We start from the raw sequence: 21,069 nt of genomic DNA, 5'->3' as shown, positions 1-21,069 counted from the left end.
AATATTAGCAATAAAAAAGAATGAAATGATGCCACTTGCGGCAATATGGATGCAACTAGACATTATCAAACTAAGTGAAGTTAGAAAGAGAAAGACAAATACCATATGATATCACATATATGTGGAATCTAAAATATGACACAGATGAATCTGTGTATGAAATAGAAACAGAATCATGAACATAGAGAACAGACTGGTGGTTGCCAAGGGGGAGGAGCTGAGGAGGGATGGAGTGGGAGGTTGGGGTGAGCAGATGTAAGCTTTCATATATAGAATGGATAAACAACAAGATCCTACTGTATAGCACAGGGAACTATATTCAAAATCCTGTGATAGGGGAACTTCCCTGGTGGCGCAGTGGATAAGACTCCGCGCCCCAATACAGGGGGCCCGGGTTCGATCCTGCTCAGGGAACTAGATCCCACATGCGTGCTGCAACTAAGAGTTCGCGTGCCACGACTAAGGAGCCTGCCTGCCGCAACTAAGACCCGGCACAACCAAATAAATAAATAAATGTGCCCCACCCCCCAAAAAATCCTGTGATAAACTATAATGGAAAAGAATATTCAGAAGAATTGATACACGTATATAGATATAGAATCACTTTGCTGTACAGCAGAAATTAACACATTGTAAATCAACTATACTTTAATTTAAAAATGTCCACATCTTGCGGCCCACTGCCTGTTAAAGCCTAAGCCATACTATTCCATTGACTCCCCATCATGGCTGTTTTCATCTTCCGAGCTGCAGGAAGCTCTCCCACCTTCGCAAGCTCCAGCACGAATCAGCACGTTCCTCGCTGCATCACTCCACTTGAGTCCCCGGCGTGAACGCACCGGCAGCACCAGTGATGCTTTCCACGTGCTGTCCTCCACATTCTTACGCCTCCTTGGCTCCACTCCATTCCGATTCACCAGCTTCACACAGAAATGTTCTTAGGAAGGTCAACCCTGAAATTTCTCTTCCTGACCATGGGTTCCTATCCTGTCACCTCTTGGATATCTTGACCCTTCTGATATCATGATTTGCAGCCTCACCAACCCATCCCTCTTTAAAAAATCTAAGAATTCCCTCCCTTCTGGTTCAGTAATTCAATTAGGTCTTTCTTCTGCACCAACAATGCTTGGGTCCTTCCCAACCCCTCTCACTAACCTTCCCTCAAAATTGTAACCTTCCCAGGTGCAATGGGTACCTGTCTGTAGTGTTGATGGAACTGCAAACTGGCACCCTATTGTTGAAAGACAGTTTGTAAATATATTAAGAACCTCTGGGCTTCCCTGGTAGTTAAGAATCCGCCTGCCAATGCAGGGGACACAGGTTCGAACCCTGGTCCGGGAAGATCCCACATGCCGCGGAGCAACTAAGCCCATGCGCCACAACTACTGAGCCTGTGCTCTAGAGCCCGTGAGCCACAACTACTGAGCCCTCGTGCCTCAACTACTGAAGCCCACATGCGTAGAGGCCGTGCTCTGCAACGAGAGAAGCCACCACAGTGAGAAGCCTGTGCACCACAACGAAGAGTAGCCTCCCACTCGCCACAACTAGAGAAAGCCCACACACAGCGACGAAGACCCAACGCAGCCAAAAATAAATAAATTAATTAATTAAAAACAAAAAGAACCTCAGAATATGTATAACTTTTGACTGAGTTACCTTTCTTCTAGGATTTGCGAGTAAAGAATTAATCAGAAACTCATAGGGATGTTGATGTACTGAGACGCTCATTGCCTGCTTCACGTGGCTGACAGTGGAACCCAAGATGCAGCCCGATGTACTGGCTGGGAGTGCTGGCCAAAGAGCACCTGAGCTGTGGCTGAATCTCGTCTCTGACCCCTGGGAGAGTGACACTATTCCAGCTCTAGAACCTGCACTTCCCCTCTGTAAAATGAGATCATAATAGTACTTATTTTATGGGGCTGTTTTCAGATTGAACGAGATAGCCTAAATAAAGACGTTAGCACAGTGCATGGCGTAGAGTAGAAGTCCAATACAGAAGCTATCCTTTTATCATTCACTTAGCATTGCTCTGGAAATATTTGTTTTGTTCCCTTGACTCTTAGAAGCAGCATGAATCTTAGGTGCAGATATTCTCTCTGACTCTCCGTGTCTTTTCCTCTCTCTTTTTCTCTGTTTTTTCCTTCCATCCATCCATGCAGATATCCAGCTGTGTAGCTACCTAGCCATAGCTCCTGTTTTTGAGTACTCCGTAAGTAGCTGGCACTGTTCTAAATGCTTTAAACATTAAGTCATTCAATCTTCACAAAAGTCTGTGAAGCACTTTTAATTAAGGTCTTGTATTATTGTTTAGCTGTGTAGCTTTCAATTATCTTTCATCTATACCTATCTACTGTTAGACCCAAACGGTCTACGAGGGATTCCAACTCGCCCAAGAACCGCCAAGAGTCGAGAGCCGCTGCAACACGCAAGAGGTTTATTAGGAGCCGATGCACCGGGGTTCCCTGAACCTCACGCAGGAGGCCGATGGGGAACCCCTAAAAGCGGAATCACATACTTTTTATAGGTTTATTTACTCATAGGGCGGGTATATTCTCACAATGATTGGGTAAATGTGGTGACTTTTGAATTCATTGGCTTAGGAACTTTTGTCCCACCTTCTGGCCGTTATAGTTGTCTGTTCATTGTGGCGGTTAGGGCGTATACCTGTTACGGGCAACTGGAAAATTACCCGCTGTCTGGCAAGTCCCCGTCAACTGAAAAACTCCAAGAATTGGTTTCGATAGGGAGAAGGAGTGGCGCACGATAGGGAGAAGAATTGGTTTCGATAGGGAGAAGGAGTGGCGCACGATAGGGAGAAGAATTGGTTTACGGGAACAAGTGAGGGGGTGGAAAGTCCCTAAAGGCCCCACACTACCATTTATCATCTCTGTCAGCTATATATCATCTATCAATATCTATCAATCTATCATCTATCCATCATCACTCTCTATATCTTTCAGGTATATAGCAACTATCAATTATCTGTCTATAATCTATCAATCATCCACCTACCTACCTACCTATCTCTATCCACCCCATCTCTACTTCCCTATTTTTTTCTCAGGATTCTATAGAAGGAGACAGCAGACGGAAAACCCAGTTCCTTCTGCTTCCTGCTCCAAGTTTCTGCTCTTTCAATTTACAACCTTAATCCTAAAGTAGACGCTTAAATATATTGTTTGCTGGGAGCAGGCTAAGTCCTCCCACCTCATTTCTTCAAGTACTAGATAGTAAATAAATGCAGTGGATAATCAGTCCCTTTGGATGTTAATGAGTGTTCCCAGCAGAAGTAGAATGTGTTTGTGGAAGGAGGGGGGTGGGGGAGGAAGTCTCTCCCTGCATTTGCTGTTCGTGTCAGGTGCCCACTTCTCAGAGTAATCAAGATGCGAATATGGCATATTTTGGGGTGGCATATTCTTTCACCCTTTGGATGAGCGCATTGAGGACCAGTCGCTGTTGATACCTTGGCCTTAAAAGCCCCCCGGCCCGCCCCATGAAAATTTAGGTGTAACAGTGGGGGTGGGAGGTGTAATCTCTCGGGAAGCCTTCAGGGCAAGTTACAAAAATCTGTCATCTAGCCTAACTCAGGGTATTTCCTGACTTTCCTCTCCATCTCTTCTTTGATCCCTTGGTTCTTAGGAATGTGCTGTTTAATTTCCACGTGTTTGTGAACTTTACAGTTTTCCTCTGTTTCTGATTTCTCGTCTCACGTTGTTGTGGCCAGGAAAGGTACTCAGTTATGCCAGATGCATATGCTCCAGAGATCTGCATAACCACGGACTGGGCACCTCAAGATTCTTCAAGAGGGAAGATCTCATGAGAAGTGCTTTTTGAAATTAATAAAAATTAATTGATTATAGTTGATTTACAATTGTTAGTTTCTGCTCTTCAGCAAAGTGAATCAGTTATACATTTACATATATCCACTCTTTTTTAGATTTTTTTCCCCATACAGGTCATTACAGAGTATTGAGTAGAGTTCCCTGTGCTGTACAGTAGGTCCTTATTAGTTATCTATTTTATATATAGTAATGTGTATATGTCAATCCCAATCTTCCAATTTATCCTCGCCCTCTTCCCCCACCCCCATAACCATTTTGTTATGTTTTCTACATCTATGTCTTCTACATAGATGTAGAAGTTTGTTTTCTACATCTATGTCTCTATTTCTCTTTTGTAAATAGATGCATTTGTAACATTTTTTTAATTCCACATATAATGCCAGTGTTCTTAACACACACACACACACACACACACACACACACACACACACACACACACACACACACCAGTAACAAAGGAACACAAGGAAACTCTGGGTGTTGGGTCGTCCTAGGTTTGGCTCCCTCTCATGGTGACAGGGTGATATAACAACTCCTAGGGCTTTGGGCTTTTTAAGGAAGAGAGATATATGTATATGCATATCCATATCCATAGCCATATATGTAGAGAGATATACTTCCAAAAACTCTCTCAAAAGAGCAAGGAAGGGGGATTCCCTGGTGGCGCAGTGGTTGAGAATCTGCCTGCCGATGCAGGGGACACGGGTTCGTGCCCGGGTCCGGGAAGATCCCACATGCGGCGGAGCGTCTGGACCCGTGAGCCATGGTCGCTGAGCCTGCGCGTCCGGAGCCTGTGCTCCGCAACGGGAGAGGCCACAACAGTGAGAGGCCCGCGTACCGCAAAAAAAAAAAAAAAAAAAAAAAGAGCAAGGAATTTTTTGTTAACCTATATAAGAAAAGAATCTGAAAAAGAATGAATACATGTATACGTATAACGGGATCACTTTGCTGTACACCTGAAACTAACACAACACTGTAAATCAACAATACTCCAATAAAATTTTTTAAAAAATAAAGAGAGAGGGAGAGTAAGGAAGCACACTTACATACTCACCAGCTATCTTCCCACAAGGCACTTAATAATTACAAAGGGACAAAAGGAACATTGCAGTGGAGACACCTGATGGACACCATCCTAGCTAGGCAATTAAAGTTAGCATCACCTGGAGCGGATGAATTGACCTCCCAGGCTCCCACGATAGGATGTGCCCAGAAGGAGATAATTCCTACAACAGCACAGCAATAATTTCTGTGGGTTTCCTGCCAAACGTGCATACCAAGAATCTAATCATGAGATGATGCCAGACAAAGCCACATTGAAAATCGTCCCACAAAACAAGTCACTGGTGCACCCCAAAATGTCAAGGACCATGTCAAGTTCAAGAAAGACAAGGAAGGTAGAGGCAGGCTTCCAGTGTAGGGGAGTAGAGAGGTATGCTGTGGAGGTGGGGTTTGTTTGCTTTTTGTTTTCTTTTGCTATAAATGGAATTACTACAACTGGTGAAATTTTAATAAGGTCTGTAGCTTTGATATCAGCACGGTATCAGTGTTAATTCTGCAATTTTGACAATTTTACTGTGGTTATGAGACCGTCCTTATTTTTAGGAAAAAAGGGAAGAATTTAGAGGTGAAGGGGCATCATGTTTGCATCTTACTCTCACAGTTCAGAATATCTCTATGCACCTATATGGAGAGGAGAGAGGCAGAGGGGTGGGTGTCCAGGGAAATCAAATGTGGTAAAACGTAAACATGTAGAGCTTCTGAGTATCTGGAAATTATTTGGACAACTTTTCTGTACATCTAAAATTACTTCAGGGACTTCCCTGGTGGTGCAGTGGTTAAGAATCCGCCTGCCAATGCAGGGGACACGGGTTCAATCCCTGGTTCGGGAAGATGCCACATGCCGCGGAGCAACTAAGTCCGTGCGCCACAACTACTGAGCCTGCGCTCTAGAGCCCGCGAGCCACAACTACTGAGCCCTTGTGCCACAACCACTGAAGCCCGCACGCCTAGAGCCCGTGCTCAGCAACAAGAGAAGCCACCGCAATGAGAAGCCCGTGCACAGCAACGAAGAGTAGCCCCTGCTCACTGCAACTAGAGAAAGCCTGTGCGCAGCAACGAAGACCCAACGCAGCCCAAAAAAAAAAAAAAAAAAGAAAAGAAAGATAACACCCCGATAAGATGGTTATTTGGAGACTTTAGTCTGCCATCTTTTCCGTCTGCCGGCTTTCTGAGTAAAGTCGTACTCCTTGCCTCAACGCTTCGTCTCCGATTTATTGGCCTGTTGTGCGGCGAGCAGAGCGAGCTTGGACTCCAGGAGGGCTGGAATGAGGAGCTGGAATGGAGCCCCGCGGAATACAGGCAAGGGTCTCAGAGGCTGAGCGCGGCCCTTCTTCATAGAGATGAGGAAAACCGTGTCCCGTGAGGACTAGAATGTCAGGAATCACAGCGCAAAGCCAGGAGCACATGCCTCTGGAAAACTGATGCTGTCCGGGGCCAAGAGGCAGAGAAACAGATAAACCCAGAAACAGAAACGGAGAGGGAGGGAGATAAACACGCACACACACACATGCACTTCATTTGTTCATCCAACAAGTATTTATTGAGTTCTGGGTACCGTTTAGGGGCTGCTGCAGGGTTTCCCATCCTTGGTACTATGGACGTTTGGGACTGGATTGTTCTTTGCTGGGGGGCTGTCCTCTGCACTGGAGGGTGTCAAGCAGCACCCCTGGCCTCTGGCCACTAGATGCTAGAAGCAGCCTCCCAAGTCGCTACAAGCCAAAGAGTCTCCGAGCACAGCCGAATGTGCCCACCTGGTGGAGCACCTCTGTGCTAGCAACTCAGTGGTGAGCGGGACTTAAACGCCCCCCCTCCCGCACTGAGCTTATTTTCCAAGGAGGGGGAGATTCACAAAAAACAAGGAAAGAGGTGACCCAGGTGCCTCGTGCAGGAGAGGAGAAAAGGACTCAGCAAGGGAACTGCAAACACCAGCTACAGGTCAAGAGAAATCAAGGCTGAGGATAGAACTAAGAATACCAAACTCTGCACCCACCCACCCCTGCTGCCCCCTGCCCGCAAATACAGACACGGCACGGGGGAGGTCCTTCGATAAATGCAGAGCAAACGCCTCGGGCTGGAGGGCCTGTGGGGAAAACTGCGGCAGAGAAACTTTTCCCTCTGAGAAGCATCCTTGTTGTGACCTCACAGAGCAGCTAGGAAAAGCCTCTCCTGCGGGTGAACGCTCAGCTCGCCCCAGTCCAAACTCCACACTCTCTCTCCCTCTTGTCTCCTAGTTTGCTGAGCACCGCCTCCCCTGCTTTCCCTCCTCAGGCACAAAAGCTGGAGTCTCGGGGAGCTGGGACCCAGACCAGACCGGAGCGAGCTGGGGAGAGCTGCCAAATCCAGTGAGGTGAGAGCAGGGAGGTGGTGATGGTCCTGGGAGGATACAGGGAGGTAGGAAAGGATGGGGGGAAGGGGAGAAATGGGGGCAAGTGGTGACGGGGCACAGGTGAGGGCAGGTACAAGGACAGGAGGTCTGGGAAGGGGGTGGAGGATGGAGTGAGAATGAGGCATTTCAGGGCTTGGTGATGGGCCAAAGGGAATGGGTAGGGGGGGAGTGGTGATGCCTCTGTGGTCCTTAAACTTGGGTCACTCATGCATTGTGGGGTTTGGTGGGGTATATTTTATGTATCAGATACCCTCTTCCTTCCTTCCTTTGGTATTCTCCCTTGTTCTACTTAAATAAAACTTAAGTAAAACAGCTCTCTTGTTTTACTTAAATAAGTGTGCTCCACAAAAACTTCAAAAAATTCGGAAATGTTCGTTTTAAATTTCTATTATATATTTAAGACAAAAAGACGTAGGGATGAAACTTCAGTTAACAATAGGGTATTCTGCACTTTATAACATGTTAAAAGTCAGACAGAGAAAGACAAATACTGTATGATCTCATTTTTTTTGTTGTTTGTTTTTGGCTGCGTTGGGTCTTCGTTTCTGCACACGGGCTTTCTCTAGTTGCGGCGAGTGGGGGCTACTCTTTGTCGTAGTGCGCAGACTTCTCATTGCGGTGGCTTCTCTTGTTGCAGAGCACGGGCTCTAGGCATGCGGGCTTCAGTAGTTGTGGCACGCGGGCTCAGTAGTTGTGGCTCACGGGCTCTAGCGCACAGGCTCAGTAGTTGTGGTGCACGGGCTTAGTTGCTCCGCAGCATGTGGGATCTTCCCAGACCAGGGCTCGAACCCAGCTCCCCTGCACTGGCGGGCGTATTCTCAACCACTGTGCCACCAGGGAAGTTCCCGTATAATGTCACTTTTCTGTGGCATCTTAAAAAAACACAAAACAAACCCATAGAAAAAGAGATCGGATTGGTGGTTACCAAAGGCCGAGGTTGCTGGGGGCATGGAGGAATTGGATGAAGATGGTCAAAAGGTACAAACCTTCAGTTAGTTACAAGATAAATAAATACTGGGGATGTAAAGTAGAGTATGGTGACAATCATTACCAATACCATCGTATTATATGTTTGAAAGTTGCTGAAAGAATAAACCCTAAAAGTTCTCATCACAGGGAAAAAATTTTTTTGCAATTATATGAGGTGATGGATGTTCACTAAACTTATTGTAATAATTTCACAATATATACCTATGTCAAGCCCCGCTGTACACCTTAATCTGTGTGTGTGTGTGTGTGTGTGTGTGTAACAGTAGTATTACATTTATATAAAGTTCAAAAACAAGCTAAGCTAATTTACAAGGTTCAAAATCAGTTTAACCCTGAAGGGAATAGTAAGAGTGATTGGAAGGGAAATTCTGTGGTGTGGCTAATGTTCTACTTCTTTTTCCTTTTTTCTTTGTTATACTGCGAGGTTTATAACAAAAGCAGCCCTTCTCTGCCTACTCCATCCCATCTGAGTCCCATACCTGAAAAGTGTTCCTTTTGGCTGTTCCTCTTCCCCTTCCCCTTGTATTCTGCTTCTTTCTTTAAATTTATTTATTTTTAATTTTTGAATTTTATTTTATTTATTTTTTTATACAGCAGGTCCATATTAGTCATCAGTTTTATACACATCACTGTATACATGTCAATCCCAATCACCCAATTCATCACACCACCACCCCCATCCCCCCTTGGTGTCCATACATTTGTTCTCTACATCTGTGGCTCAATTTCTGCCCTGCAAACTGGTTCATCTGTACCATTTTTCTAGGTTCCACATATATGTGTTAATATACGATATTTGTTTTTCTCTTTCTGACTTACTTCACTCTGTATGACAGTCTCTAGATCCATCCACGTCTCAACAAATGACCCAATTTCGTTCCTTTTTATAGCTGAGTAATATTCCATTGTATATATGTACCAGATCTTCTTTATCCATTTGTCTGTCAATGGGCATTTAGGTTGCTTCCATGACCTGGTTATTGTAAATAGTGCTGCAGTGAACATTGGGGTGCATGTGTCATTTTGAATTATGGTTTTCTCTGGGTACATGCCCAGTAGTGGGATTGCTGGGTCATATGGTAATTCTATTTTTAGTTCTTTAAGGAACCTCCATACTGTTCTCAATAGTGGCTGTATCAATTTACATTCCCACCAACAGTACAAGAGGGTTCCCTTTTCTCCACACCCCCTCCAGCATTTGGTGTGAGGTGATACCTCATTGTAGTTTTGATTTGCATTTCTCTAATAACTAGTGATGTTGAGCAGCTTTTCATGTGCTTCTTGGCCATCTGTATGTCTCCTTTGGAGAAATGTCTATTTAGGTCTTCTGCCCATTTTTGGATAGGGTTTTTTTTTTAAATATTGAGCTGCATGAGCTGTTTATATACTTTGGAGATTAATCCTTTGTCTGTTGATTCATTTGAAAAGATTTTCTCCTATTCTGAGGGTTGTCTTTTTGTCTTGTTTATGGTTTCCTTTGTTGTGGAAAAGCTTTGAAGTTTCATTAGGTCCCATTTGTTTATTTTTGTTTTTATTTCCATTACTCTAGGAGGTGGATCAAAAAAGATCTTGCTGTGATTTATGTCAGAGAGTGTTCTTCCTATGTTTTCCTCTAAGAATTTTATAGTGTCCGGTCTTACATTTAGGTCTCGAATACATTTTGAGTGTATTTTTGTGTGTGGTTTTAGGGAGTGTTCTAATTTCATTCTTTTACATGTAGCTGTCCATTTTTCCCAACACCACTTACTGAAGAGACTGTCTTTTCTCCATTGTATATCCTTGCCTCCTTTGTCATAGATTAGTTGACCATAGGTGCATGGGTTTATCTCTGGGCTTTCTATCTTGTTCCATTGATCTATGTTTCTGTTTTTGTGCCAGTACCATATTGTCTTGATTACTGTAGCTTTGTGGTATAGTCTGAAGTCAGGGAGTCTGATTCCTCCAGCTCCATTTTTTTCCCTCAAGACTGCTCTGGCTATTCAGGGTCTTTTGTGTCTCCATACAAATTTTAAGATTTTTTTGTTCTAGTTCTGTAAAAAATGCCATTGGTAATTTGATAGGGATTGCATTGAATCTGTAGATTGCTTTGGGTAGTATAGTCATTTTCACAGTATTGATTCTTCCAATCCAAGAACATGGTATATCTCTCCATCTGTTGGTATCATCTTTAATTTCTTTCATCAGTGTCTTATAGTTTTCTGCATACAGGTCTTTTGTCTCCCTAGGTAGGTTTATTCCTAGGTATTTTATTCTTTTTGTTGCAGTGGTAAATGAGAGTGTTTCCTTAATTTCTCTTCCAGGTTTTTCATCATTAGCGTATAGGAATGCAAGAGATTTCTGTGCATTAATTTTGTATCCTGCAACTTTACCAAATTCACTGATTAGGTCTAGTAGTTTTCTGGTGGCATCTTTAGGATTCTCTATTATAGTAGCATGTCGTCTGCAAACAGTGACAGTTACACCTTAATCTAATACAGTGTTGCATGTCAATTATTTCTCAGTGAAACCGGAAGGAAAAAATACATTAAGGGGATAGATCTTATGTGACAAAATAAACAAAAAACTAAAACAAAAAACAACCCACGGAAGTTTTTGTAGGTGGTGGATGTGTCTATTGCCTTGATGGCATCACAGGTGAAAGCATATGTCCAAACTTACAAAGAGGTACACTTTAAATGTCTGTCATTTTTTGCTTATCAATTATACCTCAGTAAAGCTACAGAATAAGTAAACAAACTCACTACCCTTTCTCTGCAGTGCTCTGCAGCCCTAAGCGCCCATCCCTCCAGCCCTCAGATGGCTCTGTCTGTCCTACTGGTCCTTCCTGGCATCCTGCTCCGCCTGGCGGAAACTGCAGCCTCTGCTCCCGTCCACCGGGTGAGACCTTCCTGTGCTCCTGCACACCTGTAGCATCCCCTGTCACTGCCCTCCTAGGAAGAGAGTTCTAATTTTCCTGGCTGAGCTGGGGCCAGGAAACAAGTTGTGAAAATATGAGAAGAGGGACTTCCCTGGCAGTCCAGTGGTTAAGACTCTGCGCTTCCAATGCAGGGGGACAGGTTTGATCCCTGGTTGGGGGACTAAGATCTCACATGCCACGGGGCACGACCACAAAAATAAATTAAAAAAATAGGAGAAGAAAGAAGCGGAGCTGATTTCACCTCCTCGGTCCCAGGAGGGTAGAGCAGAACACGGGTGGAATACAGGGGGTGAGGGCTCAGCTTATCCAAAGCAAAAACTTCCTAATGATTGGTGTTTGCCCAGAGATGCCCAAAGATGCCTTCCAAGGTAAAGCTTCCCATCATCGTAAATTTTCAAGGCTGTAACAAGCAGGATAGTCCCCTGGAGGGCGTGTTAACGTACAAGGCACCGAGTGCCATCCCCAGAGTTTGTGGTTGAGTCTGCATTTCTAACCAGTTCCCAGGCAATGCTGGTTCTGGTGGTCCTGAGACCACATTTTGAGAGCCCCTGATTCAGAGCCTGGGCCGTGGAGACGGGGCTGAGTTGGAAGTCCCGTTCTGTCACTTTCTAGCTGTATGACTTCTGGCACGTTGCCTATTATCTCTGTCTGTTGGTGATCCTCTGTGGGGAGTAGGGGTGGCAGGCTCTTAGAATGACCTTCAGCAGGTAGTCACTGTGGCTGCCGCACGTTGGGGTACCAGCTATGCTCCATGGTGGCTGGGGGTAAGCCACTTCAGTTTCTTTGAGTTTCTCTCTTTCTATACAATTAGAGGATAATGATCCCCATCTGATGGGATGTTCAGGGGATTTTGACATGCGCTAATGGGTGTGGGGTGCTTTCTTGGCCCCAGGACCAGTGCTAAACCCTGAACACGCACTGGCCAGTTCTATCCGGCAAATTTGAATGTAGACTTTATTGTGTTACTTCCCTTTGACAGAATGGAAAACCGAGGCTTATCAGCAAGACAGGAATTAACAAGTGTACATCATGATCTAGACAGACAAAACTGCAAGGTGAATGGATGTGTTTCCTAGGCCACAATCCTTTGGAGTATAGGTACATAATAATTACTCAATAAATGTACGTTATTCCTATTATGCTAAAAAAAAGAAAAAAAAAGGAAAAAGAAAACCAAGGCTTAAATATTCAGGACACATAATTGTTAAGACTCCCATATCTGCCTGGGTCTGAATTGTAGCTCTGCTATGAAACGTGTTCATTCAGGCTATTAGCCCAACCTTTCTGAGCCTCAGTTTCTTCTTCTGTTAAACAAGGCTACTAATAATTGTTACCTGCCAGGGTTGTTGGGAGGATTAGGTGAGTAAATATGTCAAGGACTAGACCCAGAGCCGGCTTCATGGGCAAGCAGCCGGCAGAGCCACACAGGACCCCATGCCAGGAGGGGCCCCACGTGACGATGCCCTGCCGTCATCTTGAAATCCTTAATCGTGTTCATCGAGGGGCCTTATATTTTCATTTTGCACTGGGCCCCCTAGATTAGGTAGCCAGTCCTCCTCGGAACCGACGCTGGCATGTAGTAAAACCCACAGTAAATGTTAGCCGTTATAATTATCAAAGGAACTCAGCACCTTACCTGCAGTCATGCAGTGATGCAGCCTGGATTTGATCCTGGGTGTGTGTGTGTGTGTGTGTGTGTGTGTGTGTGTGTGTGAGAGAGAGAGAGAGAGAGAGAGAGAGAGAGAGAGAGAGAGAGAGAGATTTGTGACAATACACTACACACGTCAAGGACTTACAGCAGTGGTTTTTAAAGCTTTCTTTTCATTCCCAGTTGCTGGTCTTAGGAAGTCTTCAATTTCCACATTGGTGAAATGTGGATTAAGAGAACCCACCTCACGGACTAGTGGTTAAGCGGCGTGCTGACCCACGTCTTCCCAGACCTGTGGGATGCTGGCTGCCCTTTCTGTCTCTGAGTCTTCTCTCTCCATCTCTGTCCAGGGGCAAGGAGGCTGGACCCTCAACAGTGCTGGCTATCTCCTGGGTTCCAGTGACTGAGCCTGCTCTGAGCGCTCCATCCCTGGCTCCTGCCTGTGAGCAGTGCATTGGCAACCCTGTAACAACCCTAAACTCACATTCCCTCAAGGCCATGGGCTTTATTTCCTGACCTGTCTTGAGGGTTAGTCTAGTGGAGTGATATACTGCATGGATCCTGGAGCCAGAGCGCTGGCTTCAAGTCCCGGCTCTGCCCCTGGCTTGGTGTGCCGCCTTCATCTCTCAACGCCAGAGTTTCCTCATCTGTGACAATGGGTATAACGATGTCCCCCTGCTGCATGGAGATGCTGTGAAGATTAGATAAACTACAGCAATTCCTGGGAGGATCCTCCACCCTCTCTCCCCGTTCTCCCAACACATCTTCATTGGGTACTTGCTGTATACTTGGGATGTGCTGCTTCATGACAGTTAAATCAGCCACATGCCAACATTCCAGTGACACAACGGTGTGGCAGAGCAGAGAGGATGTGAGGTTTGGGTCCAGACGCAGTTGGGCTCAAACCCCAGTTCTGCCACTTAGTGGTGGGATAACGTTGAGCAAGCGTCTACTTGTCATAGCCACAGTCCTCTCCCTGGCAAGTAGGGATGGTCAGCGTGTAGCCTGTTCCCCCGGATTCGGTGGAGGTGCCCCATCCGATGAGCAGTGCTCTGGGTCTGCTGGATTCTGTGTTCTCCCTGCCTTTAAGGACCACCTGGTCGTGCTGCCCCCAATCCCCGGCCAGGACTGATGGAGGCCGGAAGGAGAAGATAGCCCTCGGGATCCTAGACCTGTGGAAGGCCACTGGTGAGCGAATGGGTAGACTGCCCTAGCCTCCATCCCCAGCACTCTACTCCACCTGCCTGTTGCTGGTTTTGGAAACTGTTTTGTTGTTGTTTTTTTTCAACCGTAAAATAAATTTACTGCTGATAACTTTATAGAATTTACTCCCTGTTTTTTTTTAACATCTTTATTGGAGTATAATTGCTTTACAATGGTGTGTTAGCTTCTGTTTTATAACAAAGTGAATCAGCTATACATATACATATATCCCCATATCTCCTCCCTCTTGTGTCTCCTTCCCTCCCACCCTCCCTATCCCACCCCTCTAGGTGAAAAATATGGAACGCTTCACGAATTTGCGTGTCATCCTTGCGCAGGGGCCATGCTAATCTTCTCTGTATCGTTCCAATTTTAGTATATGTGCTGCCGAAGCGAGCACATACTCCCTCTTTTTGATGTTACAAACTTTAGGGTCTTTGAGATATGCAGGATCCTTGTATTTAACTGGTGTAAACCCCATTATTTGAGCTCTCTCTCTCTCTCTTTTTTTCTTTTGGCTGCGTTGGGTCTTTGTTGCTGCGCGCTGGCTTTCTCTAGTTGGCGAGCGGGGGCTGCTCTTTGTTGCGGTGTGCGGGCTTCTCTTTGCGGTGGCTTCTGTTGTTGCGGAGCACGGGCTCTAGGTACACGGGCTTCAGTAGTTGTGGCGCAAGGGCTTAGTTGCTCCGCGGCATGTGGGATCTTCCCGTACCAGGGCTCGAACCCCTGTCCCCTGCATTGGCAGGCGGATTCTTAACCACTGCGCCACCAGGGAAGCCCCAAGCGTATGTTTTTTAAAATAAAGTTTTTGCTTTGTGTTCTTCTTTCAGCAATGCATGTCTTGGGCTTCCCTGGTGGTGCAGTGGTTGAGAATCTGCCTGCCAATGCAGGGGACACGGGTTCGAGCCCTGGTCTGGGAAGATCCCACGTGCCGCAGAGCAACTGGGCCCGTGAGCCACAACTACTGAGCCTGCGCGTCTGGAGCCTGTGCTCTGCAACAAGAGAGGCCGCGATAGTGAGAGGCCCGCGCACCACGATGAAGAGTGGCCCCCGCTCGCCACAACTAGAAAAAGCCTTCGCACAGAAATGAAGACCCAACACAGCCAAAAATAAATAAATAAAACCCCCAAAAGACAAAAAAACAATGCATGTTTCATTGGTTTTCAGTACTTCATTATGAAACTGAAGCTACTGCTGATTGTCTTTCTGTTGGGAGTGATTTCATTGTAAAATAGGATGCTCCTGGCATGGCAGCCAGGTAAAATAGAGGAAAACCAGTGAAATTTAAATTTCAAATAAACAAACACATTTTTGTCAGAGAGTGTTCTGTATGTTTCCTCTTCTAAGTCTTTTTTACATCGAGTAGATGATAGCTGTGGTTTTGTCTACCTGGCCTTTATTATGTTGAGATATGTTCCCTCTATACTTGTTGAGATAAAGGCCTCCTATTTGGATAGGATGTCATTCTTTTTCCCCATTGGTGTACACCCTCTAGCTTTCTAAATGCCTACTCAGAAATAGGTTCTTCTCCTTGGATGGATCTAGAGACTGTCATACGGAATGAAGTAAGTCAGAAAGTGAAAAACAAATATCGTATATTAACGCATGTATGTGGAACCTAGAAAAATGGTATAGAGAAACCAGTTTGCAGGGCAGAAATAGAGACACAGATGTAGAGAACAAACGTATGGACACAAAGGGGGCAAAGTGGCGGGGGGAGGGGTGCTGGTGGGATGAATTGGGAGATTGGGATTGACATATATACACTAATATGTATAAAATAGATAACAAATAAGAACTTGCTGTATAAAAAAATAAATAAAATAGGGCTTCCCCAGTGGCGCAGTGGTTAAGAATCTGCCTGCCAATGCAGGGGACATGGGTTCGAGCCCTGGTCCGGGAAGATCATACATTCCGCGGAGCAACTAAGCCCGTGGGCCACAACTACTGGGCCTGTGCTCTAGAGCCCGCGAGCCACAACTACTGAAGTCCGCGTGCCACAACTACTGAAGCCCGCGCACCTACAGCCCGTGCTCTGCAACAAGAGAAGCCACCACAATGAGAAGCCTGTTCACGGCAACGAAGAGTAGCCTCCACTCGCCACAACTAGAGAAAACCCGCGCACAGCAACAAAGACCCAACATAGCCAAAAATAAATAAATAAAAAATAACTTTTTAAAAATAAATAAATAAATAAAATAAAATTTAAAAATTCAAAACATAAAAAAAGAAATAGGTTCTTCGCACACTTCAGCTCATCGGCTGCTTTTAAACAAAAGTCTTTTACAACTTATTTCATGAGAAAAGAAAAAAGAGTAGGTAACCCAATTTGGTTACAGCCATTAGATCTCGATTCTCTAACTCCTTCGAACTCTCCAGGCAGTGAGAGTAAATTCACTAGATCGGGAAAACCCATCTGTTTCCCCCCAAAATGCAAACCATAAAGTCTAACATAAATAAAATATGATAAAGATAATCTACAAAAAACCAACATGGAGTCCTCTTTAACAAATCATGGTTTCTCCTGGTGGAGTTTCCATGGAAAATTGAATCTGCCCAGATTATCTAAAATGGTTCCATCCAAGACCTTTATCCAATCACTGGGATGATGAGGTTATAGGAAGGGACCCCTGGAATTTCCCCTGGCTCTTATATAAATAGAGACATTTCAGCTCCAGACACACTTTGAGAGCCAGTCCCGGACTTGAGGAGGCTGAAGGCAAGAGGGCTCCAAGAGGTAAGTGACATGTGGGAATATCTAAAGAGAATGCTTAGAAATCAGGAGAGATGGAGGTGGGTTTCAGAAAGGTTTGGCTTTCTATTCACCTTGCATTAGCTCGGAGACCTTGGGAAAGCAGCAGTTCTCCCTCAAACCCCACACTAACTATCGTTGATTGTTGAACTCTTCTGTGAGATGCGAAGAATGTTTCCATAGTCCGTGGTGTGGTGTGCTACAGTTCATTTTTTCAACTAGGGTTTCTGAACCGTGGCGCTATGGATATTTTGACCAGACATTTTTTGGTTTTCCTATAAAGGTGGATGTCAGAATTTTAATAGAATGGATTATTGTCTGTGGCATGAAATATTGAACCAGGGGGGTAGTGATGTCCAGTATTTGGATGTGGGATGTATGGGAGAGGGAAGGGTGGAATAAAATGAAACTCATCTGGTTCATTCTTTTCCGTTCCTTTTCTTTTTTTTTTTTTTTTAATCCCAGCCTTCTGAACAGTGACTCTATTGCTGAGAAGAAGTGAGGAAATCCCTTTCCACGGAATTCAATTGGCACCAGCTCTACAAGTGTTTCCTCAGTGTCCTATTGGAAAATTTCTCTGTCAACATGGCTGAGGACCAGATATTTTTCTGGGGTCAAGGAAAACTCCCCTACGGCCCTGGATCAGAGCCACCAGTGTCTGTTCCACACCAAGATACACTTTTGGAAAAGCCAGACTGTGACCAGGAAACGTGGCATGTTCACTTCAGAACGTTTATCAGCTCAGAGGAATCCGACCCCGTCCAGGATCTGAGGAGACTCCGTGAGCTCTGCCATCTGTGGTTGAGGCCAGATCTTCACACCAAGGAGCAGATGATGGACAAGCTGGTGCTGGAGCAGTTTATGATCTGCATGCCGCTGGAGTGCCAGGTCTTAGTCAAGGAAACGGGGGTGCAGAGTTGCAAAGCCTTGGAGGACATGCTAAGAAATAAGCAGAAACCCAAGAAGTGTGTGAGTAGGAACCTTGGGATTGGTATGGGAAAGGGAGAGATGGGATGGGATCTGTAAGCTGGGGGTTGAACAAGATAGGATCTGAGTGGTTGACTCTAAATCACTGATATTCAAATGGGTGAGAGGTTTCTTTGGGCATCGTTGAGAGTTATTTTTGGCTGTCCCAACTTGAGGGATGTAGATCTTTTAAACAAAAAAAAAGTGCGCTTGTATGGTACGATGCCATTGGTTGCCTTGAGAGCTGCTTTCCAGGTCATATAGGAGACGGATCTCGATTGAGTTTTTTCCCTCACAGACCATAGTCCGCATACAAGGACAGGAATTTCTTGTGCGAAGCTCGGAAGTTGAGATGGTTGAATCCGAGGCCAGTGACATGAACGATGAGAGAGACCAATGCAGGGAGCCCCGATCCCCTGTGAGTGAGATACCTCCAGAGAACGGCCAGCAGAAAAGACGAGAGCTGCATATTCTGACAGGAGCCAAGGACCTGTCAAGGGGGCAGGTGAGTGTGTGATGCCCTGGTCTCTGGAGAGAGTCTGGGAGAACTTAGAAGAGGTTCAGGTGGACATTGCTGCTAGAGTAATTGGGAGTTTTGGTAAAGGACAGGAATGGACCCATTGGCTTCAGGGATTTTCATGGATGCCTTAAGTTCCTAGACATTTTCCAGCTTGTGTGAGAATGAAGACTCATCCATCTTTGTCCCTTTGCCATGAATATGTGTAGTTTTAAGAGTGGGGAGAAAGGAATCCTGCCTCAGTGGAATGGTGCTAGGTCAGTTTGCCGCGGGTAAATGCACTGACAGCTGATTTCCACATGGTTGCTTTCCTCAGAGGCACTTCATAGTTCACAATATTGTCAACCCTTGGAGTTGAAGGAGTGGTTCCCAATTCGACTCATTTTTCCTCCTAGAGGACACTGGAGAATGTCTGGAGACAGCTGATTTTTCCAAATGGGGTTGGGTGTGGGGGAGGGGATGCTCTTGATTTCTAGTGAGTAGAGACTAGGGATGCTGCTCATCATCTTACCATGTACTGTGTAACCACCATCAGAAGGACGAACTCAAACAGAGTAGGAAAACGTGATGAACTTGGGAGAATGTACCCAGGGTCCTTTGCTTCCAGAGTCAGGGGCAGGGAGTATTGAGATGACACAGAGAGATGTATGCATTGAGAATTCAGAGTGCCAACTGTGGTATCAAGACTTGATTGCATGATGTGGCCAGTAGAGATCAAGGACAGACTTAGGTATCAGGAGATGGTTATCAATTGGGGTGATGGGGGTGGCCCAGAAGAAGTCAGGGCATATCCCCCAAACTGATATTAAGAAAGTTGGAGTCTTAGATCATGATATGACAGGGATGGGGAAAGAGGAAACAGAGCTTTCCATGGACTAAGGTAGATGGGTTATTGACTCTGCTTGGTTGCTCCTTGGCAGGACCAGAAAGGTCTCCTGCCAGAGACCTTTCCTGAAACAGGTGAAATGGAGGGTCTGACATCCAAGGAGAACTTGGAGAAAGACCTGATGGAAGACACGGAAGAGACAAGAACCCATCAATCTCAAGAGCCTGAACATCTGAAAGGTCCTGGTGAGTCTGGAAACTTGGAATTCAGAGGAGTTAGTGACTCCCTTCCTATGGTGGCTTGGGGCTGGGTACCCAGCATTACCATCCCTTGGGCGGGCGGGGGGAGTTGGTTCTCCAAACCAACCTTCTCCATCATCCCCTTTCCAGAGTGTGTCATAATCTAGACTCTTAGGTTGTTTAGTTGATGGGAGGCTCTCTGCCACATCAGCTCTGGGTTTCAGTGAGGTTGGCACCACGGAAAATACTCCTTGTTAAATGCTGTGTGCTGAATCTCTTTTTTCAGAACGTTCTGAGAGGGCAGAGGGTGGGAAGAATCCCCAAGAAGGAATTCATATTTCAAATGTGGATGCTGAACGTTTTCCTCTTGTGTTCCAGAGGGAGAAGTTTCTACTAAGAGTGGATACAGAAAAGGTTCTCTGAGGGGTCTAAGAGGTTTCAAAAGGAAACAGGCCAACAGTCCCAGTTTCCAAGAAGTACATCAAGAAGAAACCACATCTTTGGACAAAGGAGAATTCTCAGGACAACTTGGGTCCCCTTTCATTGGTTCACCTAGCACGGTGGGACCCAACATTCTTCCTGAGGGAAAAGAAGCCCAGGCATGGGCACCCTATGAATGTAGGGAATGCAAGAAGAGATTTCCTTATCCATCTCAGCTTACCCTTCACCAGAGGACACACACAGGAGAGAGACCTTTTCGATGCAACACGTGTGACAAAGGGTTCATGCAGTCTTCGGACCTGCGAGCTCATGAGCGGATCCACACAGGCAAGAAGCCATACTGCTGTGATCTCTGCCCCAAGAAGTTCACCCACGACTCCACGTTGCGTGCTCACAAGAGGACCCACACCAAGGAGAAGCCTTTCCGATGTGAGCACTGTGACAAAGCCTTCAGCCACAGAGGGAACCTCAATGTTCACCGACGCACCCACTCTGGGCTCAAACCCTACGTGTGTCCCGAGTGTCACAGTGCCTTCTGTCAGCTGGGGACTTTCAAACGCCACCAGAAAACACATTCCAAATGACTCGCCCCAGCCCCTGCCCTCAGATGCCAGTCTCTTCTGATCCAAGAAGGAAATTCAGGATAATTTGTTACTTATGTAATATCAAGAAAGGATGACATTTGAAGAATTTAGGATTATACTGGAACCTAATGGGGTTCCATTCACGTGAATTAGGAGGGTCCTTGAGCGCTAACTTATAATTCCCTTTGGATTTTGTTTTCTACTTTAGTGTAGGCTATGCTTTTCTGATAAGCTTTTGCTCTGTGTTCTTCTTCCAATGAAGTCATGTTTCATTGGTTTTCAGTACTTCATCACGAAACTGAGGCTGCTGTCGATTGTCTTCCTGTTAGGCACAATTTCATTGTAAAATAGGATGCTCCGTGTAGGGTGGCCAGACTAAATACAGGATAACCGGTGACATTTAAATTTCAAATAAACAAACACTTTTCTGTCAAAGCGTGTTCTGTGTATTTCCTCCTCCAAGACTTCTACGTGGAGTAGATAATAGCTGTGTTCTTGTCTATGTGGCCTTTATTATGTTGAAATATGTTCCCTCTATACCTTTTCAGATATTGCTTCCTTAGGTGTTTACAAAACGGAAGGCTTCCTAAATTGATAGACATCATTCTTTTTCCCTGCTGGTGTTCAGCCTCTGGTTTTCTAAATGTCTACTCAGAAATAGGTTCTTATAGTTGAGCTCATCAGCTGATATTAGAAAAA

General features: G+C 45.4%; 1 protein-coding gene and 1 non-coding gene across 2 annotated transcripts; one reads left to right on the top strand and one right to left on the bottom strand.

Annotated features, from left to right (window-relative positions):
• Positions 1 to 14,341: 14,341 nt before the first annotated feature.
• On the bottom strand, positions 14,342 to 14,448 carry LOC116744845. The gene has a single exon (XR_004347174.1). It is a non-coding gene; the product is annotated as a U6 spliceosomal RNA (small nuclear RNA).
• Positions 14,449 to 17,439: 2,991 nt separating this feature from the next.
• On the top strand, positions 17,440 to 20,370 carry LOC116743720 (zinc finger and SCAN domain-containing protein 5B-like). The gene is made up of 4 exons (XM_032612599.1): positions 17,440 to 17,766; positions 18,062 to 18,268; positions 19,201 to 19,351; positions 19,724 to 20,370. Exons 1-4 carry the CDS (start codon positions 17,629 to 17,631, stop codon positions 20,368 to 20,370), a joined length of 1,143 nt encoding a protein of 380 aa, XP_032468490.1. The 5' UTR covers positions 17,440 to 17,628.
• The last annotated feature ends 699 nt before the right edge of the window (positions 20,371 to 21,069 follow it).

The sequence above is a fragment of the Phocoena sinus genome, chromosome 19 (genome assembly GCF_008692025.1).
Source record: "Phocoena sinus isolate mPhoSin1 chromosome 19, mPhoSin1.pri, whole genome shotgun sequence".
Classification (NCBI taxonomy): domain Eukaryota; kingdom Metazoa; phylum Chordata; class Mammalia; order Artiodactyla; family Phocoenidae; genus Phocoena; species Phocoena sinus.
Note: the sequence above shows the minus strand (reverse complement) of the source record. Positions and strands in the feature narration are given on the sequence as shown.